At 44.6% G+C, this 14,383-nt stretch overlaps 2 protein-coding genes across 3 annotated transcripts in view; one reads left to right on the forward strand and one right to left on the reverse strand.

Annotated features, from left to right (window-relative positions):
• Pcb (Pyruvate carboxylase) overlaps positions 1 to 14,383 on the forward strand; it is a 98,835-nt gene that overhangs the window by 41,122 nt on the left and 43,330 nt on the right. For both annotated transcript variants that reach the window (XM_076786632.1, XM_076786640.1), the window contains one exon: positions 13,910 to 14,229. In XM_076786632.1, the coding sequence (XP_076642747.1) occupies positions 13,910 to 14,229 (320 nt within the window). The remainder of the gene's footprint in view (positions 1 to 13,909; positions 14,230 to 14,383) is intronic.
• On the reverse strand, positions 11,327 to 12,135 carry LOC143365474 (protein GVQW3-like). Its single transcript, XM_076805724.1, is given in 3 exon segments — positions 11,327 to 11,567; positions 11,605 to 11,778; positions 11,780 to 12,135. Coding segments are annotated over 3 exon segments (711 nt in total). The 5' UTR covers positions 12,080 to 12,135; the 3' UTR covers positions 11,327 to 11,330.

Here is a 14,383-nt window from a genome sequence, read left to right on the forward strand (position 1 = left end):
ATTTAAAACAGTAGAAAGATTATCAGAATGTATGATATCGTTATATCATTTTCAACATCCTACAATTATTAAGAAAAAACAGATATTTCTATTTGGCTCCTGTATCGAGAGACTTTGATTTTCGGATCTTCAATGCCAAGACCTGATATCGTCTCGGACTCGTTTCCTTTTCCTTCACACCCTTGGTTCGAAAGGATGAGTCGTCATCTTCTTCCCGGAAGTAACTAAATTTTCGAGAATCTTTTACAGAGAGGCACTCAGGCACTCCCTACGACACTCCCAGATATTTTAGAGTTAAAACAAGGGAAAGGTAAATAGAGAGGGGAACGCTTATAGCGGACTAAATGCATACAATAGATCCAGAAAGTATTATTTATTGTATTTAATTTCAAATGTACGGTCAAGAGATGGACTTGGCTTACACACCATATGTTAAGTCACACATCCATCTATACTATATTCCAGGCCTGCTTTACGACTCCCACTACCAGTGTACAGGTTCACCCACCACTGGCCATTTCATATTACCCTAACCTGCTTTTATCTCTCCTGGAGACAACCTCCTATATAGATTTCTAGCCCCCCGCCCCTTCTCCCACGCTCCATAGAAGCATGGTGGGGCATCTCAAAAGTGGGAAACGCACTCGCATGCGGCCAGTGTAGCCAGATCAAGACTTGTATCCCCACTTTGACTTCCCCTTCTTCCCCTTCTTCTACCCCCCAGGTAGGGTCGGTGTCACAATGTCACCTAATTAATCCGGTACTGGCAGAGAGAGGGTAACTTTTCCCCTGAATTCGTGCTCCCCCCGCCCCCTCCCCACACATCAGGCGACACTGCATGTGGCTCGCGAGCCAACAGTTTCCCAGGTCTATCCGGTAGTATCTTTTCTGCACTTGTACTTATTCTTTTTACACTTGTGCAGTCTTCTATCAAATAGATCCAAAAAGTATTCGAACACTAAATTGTCGACATTTGAACTGTGATCGTTTCGATAAAACAAATAGTATAACAATATACCTGGAATCATTTTAAAACCTAAACCCTCTACTTTTGTCATCCATCGTTCATTTTGATCTAAGTAAGATACTTTTACATGATACAGCGACTGGCAAACCGAAGATACCTTTTTGATCGAAAATGTTACTAATTGAAACATTTATGAACACGTTAAGAAATTTTTTCTCGTGACTGAATTCACCATAGATTTGAAGATTGATGCTCCCTCTTTACAAAGATCTTGAAGCTTCAGGTACAGGCAGTTGTACCAACATTTTTTTTTCGTGAGAGAATGATTTTCGCATACCCCGGCTCCCTAGGGGAAGCGACGCCCACCTAAGCTAAAGGGGAGGTGGCTAGATCGCGCGAGTACTCAACAGGGCACCTCCCAGCTAACATCCCATTGCCCATCCCTCCCATTGCCTACTCAGTCAGTTGTACCAACCTTGAGATATCATTAAGACAAAAATTATGTCTTACAATTAGAGACAAGAAGCATTCAATTTGGGGTGGAATACTACATTTGGTAGGATACAAATTCTACATATGAAAGTAATCGAAAAAGTTCCTGTAAACATATGCCCTACTTGTCTTTGTTTTCGAGTTATAGTGAGTTTTTCGTTGGAATAATTTTATAGAAGATCTTCCTCCCTTTAATAATTTTAATCGTTTGAAAATAATTCATGACATGCTTGAATTCCTTCAATTCCCCACTATTTAATATTCTATTTATTCAATTTTATTATGAATGCATAAAACCTGCAGTCTAGTTATTACAGTTCTCTATATTTGACCATCGGAGTTTATACATGTACAGCTGCGCTCTGATTGGTCCATGTCTTTCATTAATAACTTCTGAACAAAGCCGCAGAAAAAATTTTCACAACGGAAAAGTATATTTCAAATGATCTGAAGAACCACCCCTTTGAACGAAGTACAACATTTTTGGGACGCCCTGTATACATAATATTGTAATACTATATCGTACAATTGATAAAAAAATAAAAAATTAGTAGGTTATAGCCTAGACGTACAGTGTGTATATAAATAGTCTGCGGATTGCATACAACGACTCATATGGCTCTTTACCATTTTAGCCTCTTATCTGTTAGTTGGATTTTGAATTAAGAGTTTTCCGAGATAAGATAACAACAGCCAAATCAATATTTTATTTCATACGATAGACAGTATAGTGCAACTAAGTGCTTAGAAGCCTGTCATTTCAACACTATTATAGAGACAAATACTTTATAAATAAATGTTAAATGGTGCAAGTATGATACTTTTTAATTAGGTTGTCGTGGACTTGGGCCTCATAAGAATCAAGTTATTCTAATGTAATATTTTAAACAACAAATTATTCAGAAGTAATTTTCAAAAAATAACAGTTCATTTCATTCAGTTTATTTAGTCTAGTAAAACAACTTTGCGAATATGAGTTTGCAAACTGAAAACGATGACGACTTTGATATTTTCAATTCCAAGATCTCATTTGCCACAATCAAAAATACTTAAATTGTTTTAATTCAAACGTGTATGTATCAAAAATACTTGAATTGTTTAAATTCATATGTGAATATATTGTCATATAAATCGTAGTCATAATTGTCCTATATGTACGTACGCATGTATTGGTTATATTATTGGTTCCGAAATTGATCACTACTCAATGATATCTGTAACACTGAATTACAGTCACGGTAAGATAGGATTTCCTGTGTTGATAAACATCAGTATTTGTTGAGGAAGTATGTAGTTGCTGTATTTGTATGTATCACTGATATTAAATATCTACCTTGAAATTATGCGAAGAATGTTTCTGATAAAGAGTTCAAAATCTCATGATGACTGTTGTATTTTGGAACCAATAATAATACACTTTTATTTAGATGATTACACATCTTTTCGAACTTTGTTCTACAAAGTTCTTTTTAGCTTCGGTCAGGAACAATTCACCCAACACGTTCACTACATAAGAAAGAAAACTTTAAGCTAAGCACCTTCTCATGTATTTAAATAAATTCTTATTAAAATTTTGAAATATACAATTGAATAAATTGTTTTGTTTCATTTTTTATTTAAATTGAGAAGTTCGCATGTTTCGATATGATGCGTGTATTTAATATACAATCGGGGACGATATTAAGTGGACACTCTTAAAAACCGCATACCTTTTTTAAAATTGGACCAAATGACTTGAATTTTTTTTAGACGTTAGACCGACTAGTTCGCTAGACAATGAGTAAACAAAAATTTCTCTAGATTGCATTTGGTTGGAATGATACAAAAATTAAAAAATTTGATTTTTCAACTTTTTTATCTGATTGTGAGCCTGAATCTCATTGTGAAACACGCGAATTGTTTTCGTGTTCTCGGCGACCTAACCGCCGATTTCTCTTAACGGCTTCGTCCCCTACATATGGTTTATAATTTTCCTGAGTGTGCTGTCTTGATTTGCTACTTTGGTGCTCAGTTTTGGCTGTTTTGGACAGCCTTTGTATGATGCAGGTTGTCATGTTGTTTTGCCATTGACACAGAAAGGTTTTGTTCTTGATGTTTTTCCTAGGTTAGCTGTCAGTTTGTATTCCCCAGAAGCGTAGTCATCATTGCACTTCACACAGCGATAAACTAAATTGCAGTTTACTGCTGTGTGGTTGAATACCTGGCAATGCATACACTGCATTATTCCTTTCTCTTTAATTTTTCCCATTTGATTCAGTGATGCAAAATGTATTTGATATTTTTCAATTCTGTGAGGTCACTATCAGTCTTAATTTGTACCAGGAACATTGGCAATATGCGATTTTCCCTTTGTGCTTTTGCAGTTGTGAATGTACTCTCTTTAACCCATTTGATTTTGCTCTCACTGATTGTCCTGAGTCCCTTTAGAGTTTTTAAATCTTCAAATGATGGAGGTAGTCCTTTCAGTAAGAAGTTTTGGCGTTTTAACCATTTTTTGGGGGGTGTACCCCGCGCCCTCTCGCCCTCGTCCCCCTTCCCGTGGGAGGAGCACGCGGGCGCCGGGGACGACCACGCGCCCACACCCTCCTCGCGGAGCCCGGGTCCCGCTCCCGGGCCCGCTCGGCGGCCTCCTTCTGGGTCATTACAACATCGCAGAAGGAGGCCACCGCACTCCACGACCCCTCGCTGTCAACCATGTGGTCGACCACGGTCGGCAGCGAGAGGTCCCATCCGCCCAATGCGTATCTGAGGACACGGCGCGGCTCGGCCCAGGCCGGGCACTCCTCTAAGGTGTGTCGCGCCGTGTCCACATCCTCGTCGCAGTGGTGGCACTGCGTGGTCGGCTCCCGCCCCATCCTATGCAGGTACTCTCCGAAACAACCGTGTCCGGAGAGCACCTGCGTGAGGCAGAAGGTCAGCCTTCCCCGCCTCCCGCACCATATAACAAATATGGGCAGGAGGGCCCGGACAATCGGACGTGTGGAGGGTGCCAGGAGCACCCTCCACTCCGCAAATATTTCCGCCCGGGCCTGGCGTTTCTGAGCCTCGAGCTCCTCCTCCTCCTCGCTCGTGAGTTCCACCCCTGGCGGGCGGCGAAACGAGCGGGCGATATGGTATAATTTCGCCCGCTCCTCCGCCACCAAATGGAGTGGTGGAACCACGGCGAGGAGACCCGCCACCTCACCCGAGATGGTGCGGTACCCCCGTATGGCCCGCAGAGCCAGCCGGCGCCGCACTCTTTCCAAGAGATTTTGGCTTTGCTGGCTGGCCCCGAGCGAGCGGTGCCACACGGGGGCCCCATATAGGGCAATGGACCGCACCACCTCCATATAGAGGCGGCAGACTTTCAACTCCGGCCCCCCGATATTAGGCAGTAGCTGCGCAAGGGCGGATGCTGTCCTCTCTAATCGGGCGGCGAGGAGCTCGAAATGCTCTACGAAACGCCAGCAGCCGTCGATGACCAGGCCCAGGTATCTCACACGGGGCCCGATCTCGACGGAGGTCTCGGCGACACGAATCCGGAGGTCTTGACCTCGGGGCGGCCGCCACGACCGAGACGGTCCATACAGCCAGATCACCTCGATCTTTGCGGCGGCCACGGTTAGCCCCATCCTCCGGATTCGCCCGATCACGCAGTTCTGGGCAGCCTCTGGCAGGTGCCTGGTTCTCCTCCAATCCTACCCCTCGGCGTATACCAGGGTGTCCGGGGGGAGGACAACCCGCAGCACCGCGTCGAATGCCAGGTTGCACAGGAGCGGCCCGAGGACCGACCCCTGCGGAACCCCGCGGTGCATCTCCCTCATATGCACGGTCTTGTACCGGCCGGTAAACACCACCTCTCTGCCGCGGAGGTCGTCGTCGACCACCTCCCGGAGATAGGGGGCACCTGTAAATATTCCATCGCCCCCGCTATCTCCTTCCAGGGCAGGGAGTTGAAAGCGTTGGAGATGTCCAACGACACCGCAATCAACACCCTGCCCCGAGCGACAGCCTGTTCACGGAGGAGGCTCAGGCGCTCCAACGCGTCTATTATGAAGCCCCCCCTCCTGAACCCATACTGGCTGTCGCTCAGGACCACCTCGCGACAGGTACTCGTCTTGCTCCCCGCCTTGTGGCCCACCACGCAGTGGGGTGGTGCCTTACAGTCCACCGCCCGGTGGGTGGCATCCCCGCAGCGGTAGCAGTGACCGCTGCGGTCTACCTCTGCAGTGCACCGCTGCCGAACGTGGCCAAGGGCCAGGCAGCGGAAGCACTGCATCGGCCGTAGTGCCAGCACAACCACCTGGGCGGTGGACCACCCCATGCGCAGCCTTCCGGCCTTCTCGATGGCCAGCGCCGCTACGCCCGGGCACTGCATACATATAGTGCCGAGCCCGCTTGGGGGGACCTTCATCTCCCCCACCCTAACGGATTCAGCGGCGCAGTTCCCGGCCTTTGCCACCGCCGCCGCCACCTCCTGGGGGGTTACAGACACCTCCAGGCCTGTGAGGTGGAATTCCGACTTCTTCACGGGCCTGGAGATCTTCACCCCCATGCCCCCCAGGACGGCGGTCATTCTCGCCTCCAGGTCGTCGGCCTTGGGGCCCCCGTCGGCACCGGGGACCTCTGTAAAGAGGCCCCCGGTTACCGCCCTCTTCCAGTGGAGGTCGAGGTCGACGCCCTGGCGGGCCCTCCTAACGGTCTCCTCGTACGAGGCCTTGCGCCGCAGCTCCCTGCGCATTTCGTCACGGAGTGAGCCCAGTCCCGCCTCCAGGAGCGCCCGCATCTGAGCCATCAGCTCAGACGCGGACGGCCCTGCCGAGGGCGCCCCGGTGGCCGCGGGCGTCACGACGTCCCCGCCAACGTTTGGGGCGGGGATTGGAGTCGCGGGTCTCCCGCAACTCCCTCTTAAGGTCCTCGCAACGCTCCCGCAGAAATTCGTCCCCGGGGGCTACGAGTGGCAAGGGGCCGGAGCCGACCGCTGGGTGTCCCCCTGGGAAGCCCCTGCGGTCGATCTCGTGAGCCGTCTCCTCGATGAGGTCGGAGGAGTCCCGGAATCCTTTAATGAACGTCCCCTTAAGATTCCGGCTCCTCTCGGCCATATCGCGGATCTCACGGGCCTGCTCCGCCAGGAGAGCGGTCAGCTCCCCGGGAGAAGGCATCTCAACTCCGGGCGGGGGGGGGGGCTGGGGGATCACGTCCAGCTTGTCCCTCTTACTGACCGATTTGGTCGGCGAGGCTCTTCCCGTATCCAGTGGGCGTTTTACGCCCCCGCCGCTGGAGGGGGGGGGGGGCGACTTGGTCGACTTGACCGAAGCCGTGTCCCCCTCCAGGTCGGGCTTATCGCGCCCCTTCTTTGGCCAGAGCTTGGGCCGGTCAACCGGGGCTGGGGGTCCCATCACCGACGGCGCGGGCACCGCCGGGGCCGGTTGCCCCATCCCCGTTGGCGCCGGCACCACCACTCCCTCCACGACCGTTTTCGGGCACGGTAACCTCTCCTTAACCTCTTCAATACTTTTCCGAGGCTCTGCGTTTAATTCATCCATGTTTTTCATAAGCGGGCCTGGTTACTACGCCCCCATTTCTGGGGGCGCCTCACTCGATACCCTAAATACAGCACGCGGAAGGGGGTGTCCACCGGTGCAGAGCCGCTTGCCCTGGTAAGCCTAGATACAACGGGAGCTCGGCAAGTATCCCGATGTTGTAGAACGCTCATGAGCGAGTGCATCCACCGCCCTCCCTCGGCGCTTACTCCGGGACTTTCCCATCGCCACGTTACGATAGCTTGTGATAGAGACTTTTTTATAGAGGTTTATCCTCCTCGCAGGCCGGCCGATTAAGGCAAGCCCTCCGTTCCGGTAAAACATGACCACCGGTTTACGGTATGGGGCCCTGCGGCGACCTCCCCGGTCGTTCGCAGGACACATTGAAAGCCCGCGGTTTTGACCTCTTCGTGCGAGCCTTACCGGCATGGGAGGCCCTGCCAGGATTCGAAGATACCGCCGGCATCGCCTCGCACATCATTGGGACTACTTCCCGCAGAATGCCCCTCGCTCCGTTAGCAACACACAACTATGTGTGTTCCCAGGGTCCACCACGAGGAGGTGGAGCGAGAGGACTTTAGACCTGCGACATCCCTCAAATAGAGAGAACGGCTCGACAGTAGGACAGATGGTCCCACTGTAGAGGCCACAGGTCCTCGGACCCCAAAGTCTCAACCCTTGGAAATTGTGTATCTTGTGTAGACTCTAGCCTTTTAAGACCTGTGTCCCCGTCTATCTTTGATAAAAATAAATGTATCCGCAATGTGTCAGTAGTGGGTTGCTTCATTGTCATTAACGAACGATACCGCGATTCCACTGTAGTTAAAAATGATTTTAAATCACAAGATGTGGGTTTCACCAACTGTGGAAATTCAAATAAAGCCTGAAGGTGATTGCTAACTATTACTGATGGCTGACTGTACCAACTCTCTAATATGGTACATGCTACTGCATAATTAGCTGCAGTATTGCCAAGTGATTCTATTGCATTAAAAGCTTCGTCTTTCAAGTATGACCTCAAATACATAAGTTTCTTGCATTCATTTAACTGCGGATTATCGTGCACAGTGGAACAAAATTTATCGGTAAAGCCAGGCCAATTTTCAAATTTTCTCCCTCTCTAAATCTGTAAGGCTTCTGCGATTGATTGCGGTGTTGCTCGAACATCACGAAGGTTGCTACCTGATGATCCTTCACCAATATTTACGTGAGACATTGCAGGTGTGTTCTCAATTAGATATTGCTGTGCACGTGCACGACAATGTGAATACAATGTTTTTAACTGAATTCTCCCCCGCATAAATGCTCCTGTGTCGTCAGCAGCATCAAGATCTGATTGTGTTTTTAAAAATGTGACATATTGGGTTTCTAATTCTTTAAGCTCGTTGAGCCCTAAACGAAATGCTTCGCGTTTGACTTTCAAACTTCTAATACGATCTTCGACGGACGGAGTCGGAGTCGGAGTCAGTCAACGACTTGTGTAAAAGAAATTGTGTGTAAGAACACAGACAAAGAAGGATGCGAAAGATTGAAAAGGAATGGTGATTTAACAGAAGCGTGACTTACCGAACCGTTGCAAGGTAAGCGTATCAACTGATGTCACGTGATGTAGCGGATGGCACCTGGATCACGCTGCTCCTGCTTCGGTTGTCCACTGCTTCGGCTGCTCTTGGCTCGGTGTAGGTGTGATGTGCACCAAGCACAAATACGGTGCAGAGGCGGATGATGAGTTGTTAGCACTCGTGGTGACTCCTTCCGTTGCTGTTGGGACCCCTGGCGCTTCCGTGGCAGGTAGCTGATACTGCTTGCGCTTCCTTGGCAGGTAGCTGATGCTCCTTGCGCTTCCGTGGCAGATAGCTGGTGCTCCTTGCGCTTCCGTGGCAGGTAACTGATGCTCCTTGCGCTTCCATGGCAGGTAGTTCGGCAATAAACAGCCCGTGGAGGTACACCCCTGGTGTAATGGTTGCGGTTGTTGCGCGTTGTCGGCAACGATGTCCTTGATGTATGAATATATACTTTCCAAAATGTTGCTTTGAGTCTTCAGAATGACAGTCGCTTGATATTTGTTTCGTTGATGTGTGGACTCAGACACCTCTAACTGAATCCGGCTCGAAGGACCAAAAAATATATGTACGTGCGTAGATGGAAAAGATCAGTAAATTCGACTTTTCTCACATCTGTCATTCCTGATTGGTCACTTAAAACCGTGCTAGGTAGTTATTTCAAGGGTGAGGTGTTTTGAGCGGTTGAGTAACTGGACAACTTGTTAGTAACAATAACTCGTAGTTTAATTATAACTACTGTACAACGATGTGGCTTAAATGAGGACTAGCTGAAGACTGCAGACTCGCACGCAAAGATGCTTTTTAAGGGCACGGGATAGTCACGTTACTTTTTAATTAATAATTTCCATTCACAGCCTTCAGACACAGACTCAAGATCCGTCTTAGTCTTGATCCGACGGGTCTTAAGTCTCTGACTAAACTTGTCACATTTTTTGCTCTGTATTATCGATATCATGAATTCTGACGCCAGAAACGTGCTTCAAGTTTTTGGCTTTATTTCGCAGATAGTCAAGACAAAATATAGCTCAGTTTGTTGCTGGAGATATTTTCTAGTGCGCGCTGCTCTTCATTTCATCCAGAAAACTCATCCAATGGCGTAAAAATGCTTGGATTCCACGGCATACACATCGTCAATTTTTGGCCTACTTCGAACGCTTATATTACCAAAATATCTGCATAATCTCGGCAGCTCCTGGCCAGCGCGCACTAGATTGAACATTCCTCTTTCGAATGAGCCCTTTACCAGCAACAAAATATTCTTATATAAGGGCTAAAACTGAGGCACGTAAAACCATTTTTTGACGGTAACGTAGTCACTCTACCTTATCGCGAATCTACGAAGACCGGGCCCTTAAGGGATATGAAATTTGTGGTGGAGGTGGTAAAGGATAGTGGGAGAAAATTGGGCATGAGCCTTAGAAGTGGTCCAGACGCTGTCTTAAATTTTTAGTGTTATGGCGCCGGAAAGTCGCAGAAAAACTCGGACGAGTCCCGTCGCTTCGGGCTCAAGAGTCTTCGACTCTTAGGCTAATTTATTGCCTCCAGTCGGGTGGTCGAAGTGTGTGGAACTCGGTGTCAAATTCAAGAGACACTTTCGTGGGTCTCGCATTACGTTGCGTCTCAACAGATATTCACAAAAGACTGTTATGATAACTATACCAAACTGGGCCTTTTCCCTATGATCGAATTCGTTCTTTAGGGCGGGGAGGGAGAAATATAACACAAGCCTAAGCAAAATTTAGTTAAAAGTTGTACAAACCTAACTCTCCGTATGGTAACAATGTAAAACAGAAGCTCACTGATTTTTATGAGCTGCAAGTATGTTATCTGAGGTGTGATTCTGAACAACTTTTTAGCTTCTGAGATAGTTGTAAAAAACTGTAACGTCCACTACAGTCATCTCCGCCATTTTAAACGAATTTTGATTAAGTTAAGGTTAGGTTTGTTGGGGCGGGAATACAGGGGGGGAATACAATTAATAAGGGCAGAATTCGCTGTAATGGGTGTCCGTAATTGTTTGTGAACATTTCGGAGACTAAGGGCGAGCGGCGGTTGCATATATAGGGAAAAGTTGTTCTGAATAATGACCTTGACTACATATTTCAAGGTCATCAAAATCGGAAAGTAATCGCTAAAGTAAATGATTACTCAAATATTTTTGGCTGTACTATAACCGTGTAAAGTTTCATCAAAATCGGTGTTTGACAGATAGGTGATATTCCGTGCTACGTCTTATTCACATTCTAAAAATACATTTACACTGCTAAATGCTGATTCCTTACTCAACATGGCTAATGACCTCAGTTTTAACTATTAAAAAAAGCTGTTGCCATATAGATTCAAATTTAAAATAGCTTTATTACATATGTATGACGAAACGTCGAGCCGCGCGGTCATGTACCGCTCTGTTTGGTATTTGTAGCTGTCTGGCACATAGTTTTAGTCACTTTGTTATACAGGGTGTCCCATTTTTAATTCCTAGGGCAAATATCTTGAAAAATATGAATGATATGAAAAAATTCTTCAGGTAGAAGTTATATGTTTTCGCGGAGGACAATTTAAGCTGCTACTTATTCGACTTTGAGATGACCTTGAAAAGGCCTATAAAGGTCAGCTACAAAATTTTTTAATTGAGACCCATACTTTTTATTGTATATTATTATTGCTGACATCGAGGTATTTTCGAAACACTAACTGAACGTAATTACAGCATAAGTCGTTTCCGAGATATACATTATGTAAAATAAGTACCCGGAATTTGTAAATATAACTCAAATTGCTTACTTAATCATCCAAATTTATTTTGTCGCCTTCAAAGTAGGCCCCATCAGAAGCAATGCACATACGCCAACGCTTCTCCCAGTCTTCAAAACACTTTTTAAACGCTGAAGAAGGTGGCGCCTTCAGCTCCTTGTGCGAATTTTCTTTTATGGCCTCTATCGACTCAAAACGCCTTCCCCAAAGGGGTAATTTGAGTTTCGGAAATAAGAAAAAGTCACAGGGGGCCATATCTGGTGAATACTGTGCTTGTTCGATCACATTTGTTGAGTTCAGCAACTGCTTTTCGATGTTCTTTTTGCAGAAAATTCAGCTCCTTCGGAACAAGTCGTGCAGCGACGCGTCTCATGCCCAAAACTTCAGTTAAAATGTTATGCACGGACATGTGAGACATTTCCACTTCATGAGCCACCTCTCTAACACTCAGGCGACGATTATCGATGACCATTTTTTTTTATCTTTTCGATGTTTTCGTCAGTCGAAGCCATTGACGGTCGACCGGCTCGCGGCAAATCTTGCACTTCTTCTCGGCCCTCTTTAAATGCCTTGTACCATTCGTATGTTTGCGTTTTTGATAGGCACGACTTACCATAGGCTTTCTGTAACATTTTTAACGCTTCGGCACAAGAAATTTCGTTAGAAACGCAAAATTTAAGGCAAATTCTTTGCTCGACAGTTCTTTCCATCGTAAAAATAGCAGAGCACACTCGAGATCGACTGGTGTAAATAACTGCCGTGAACACACTGGTTGTCATATTGCGATCAAATTTAGCATAACAACTGAATACAATGTTACCTACTTACACACAAAAATTTGAAAGTGAGAAATTCTGGGAACTTATTTTACACAATCCCGTAAGTGAAGCAATATATTAAATCCGAATGTGTTTCTCTTGTCAAAGTTTTATTTTATCAGTAGAAGTAATAAAAACATGTAAAATTTATATCTTGGGCTTACCTCGCTCACATATAAAAATCAAGGTTATACTTCGTTAACGCCTGCTAGAAAATGAAATTGAAATCATACTTTGCAAGAAAATATCGATGATTATAAACATTTGGAAAAATGTAAGCAAATGTCTCTACATCGTATTCGTCTATTAAATTAATTTAACGTATTTACTCTTTTTTATCGCCGAAAGCAATGGTGGTACTTAGGTATTGGAATTCTGGTAGGTCATCCTCTCGACAATAAGGTTTATTACGCACCTTTTTATGTTTGCATCTGTGTAATAAACTTCGTAAATATCTATTGTTTCAATTTTTTATCTTTTGCTTGCTGTAAGAAGTTTCGTAAAAAATCTAGAAAACTGTGACAGTTTTTGCGAAACGATGCAACGGTTTTGTGAGTCGAATAACGAATGTCACGTAACCACGTCAGAGCAAAGTTTTACTATAGGAATAGTAAATTCAAAACCTTGATCCGAAGTGATCTTTGAAAGACTACGGATGTATCAATACACTGTTGACACGCAGTTGTGTCATTGATCAGTGCTTGCGTTAACTGTTTGCAAGTGATTGCGTTATAATAATAAGCAATTTGCATTCATTGTGACAACAATTTGTAGTACTGAAGTCTAGAAATATACATATATATTAACGTAAATATATTTACAACACTTATTAAAACGTCTGGTTTAATAATGTTTAGTAGGGTTATTATTTTATTTGTATCTTAACTGAAACCTTAAAAAAGATAAAAATAAGATATAAATGTTATATTACATAGGTTATTTCTCTGTTATGACTTTGTGGTTAAGTATTAATCACGACGATTTCACGAATCTAAAACTTTCAAATGTTCTTCAGTATAGAGATTTATACAGGGTGGGGCAAAAACTTTGACCACCTTGAATATTTCCGTCACTCGTAATAATATGAAAAAATGATATATACAAATGTTGCATGATATACTGGAGGAAATATTGTGATGTAAACACTTTTTATATGCGCGATGGCGTTTCGGAGATTTCAAGATCATCTTGATTTATTTAAATGGAAAAACCTACTTTTTGTATCATGAATTGATAAAGTATTGAATTCTGCGTAAAAGTGACATATTTGGTTTCATTTTAATCAGAAAAATGCCACGAATATGTTGGTAAAAGTTTCATAACAAAATAATGAAAAATAAAGAAGTTTTGTAATTGGATTAGTAGTGGTCTTCTGGTTTCACACTGTATAGCCGACAATGTTGTGGTCGCGACGGCTCTCGAGATTCGGCCACCCACCGCGGTGGTGTGAGGTGTTCCACTGACTTGGAAACGTGAGATTGGCACTGACGTACAACGATAATTTACTGTAATATGTTCTGCCACGTAACTATTATGTATACAAGTTTTAAGATGGTCAAATGGGTGGAATATTGTGAACATAATTTAAGAAAGTTATAATAAAACTGCGGTTAACTTACTGATTATCAAAACTGAGGAAATATCGATAGTCAAACAGTATAATTGAATGGTTGGAGATGCAACAACATCCTCCGTCATATTTTCTTATTACTTATAAATATAATTTAATAATAAGTACTAATATTTTAATTTTTTAATTTTCTAATTTAATTTAATTTTAATGTTTTGCAGGAGAAATTGCCATTCGTGTGTTTCGAGCATGTACGGAGCTCGGTATTCGTTCGGTGGCGGTTTACTCGGAACAAGACAAGATGCAAATGCACAGGCAGAAAGCCGACGAGGCCTACGTGGTTGGCAGAGGACTGCCGCCAGTTCAAGCTTACTTAAATATTCCTGAAATCATTAAAATCGCGAAAGAAAATGACGTCGATGCCATCCATCCAGGTTACGGTTTCCTCTCTGAGAGATCAGATTTTGCGCAAGCAATAATCGATGCTGGAGTCAGATTCATTGGCCCTAGTCCGAGAGTCGTACAACAAATGGGTGATAAGGTATGCCTTCTAAAATTCTTGGAAACATATACATAATAAATACATATCGGCTTAACTTCACCTTGACAACCCAGAAATTTTTAACTTTTTTATATAATACTGTAGATCTTGACAATAAAATGCCAAAAATTCAAATTTTAATGTGAGGAATTCA

The sequence above is a fragment of the Halictus rubicundus genome, chromosome 1 (assembly GCF_050948215.1).
Source record: "Halictus rubicundus isolate RS-2024b chromosome 1, iyHalRubi1_principal, whole genome shotgun sequence".
NCBI lineage: Eukaryota > Metazoa > Arthropoda > Insecta > Hymenoptera > Halictidae > Halictus > Halictus rubicundus.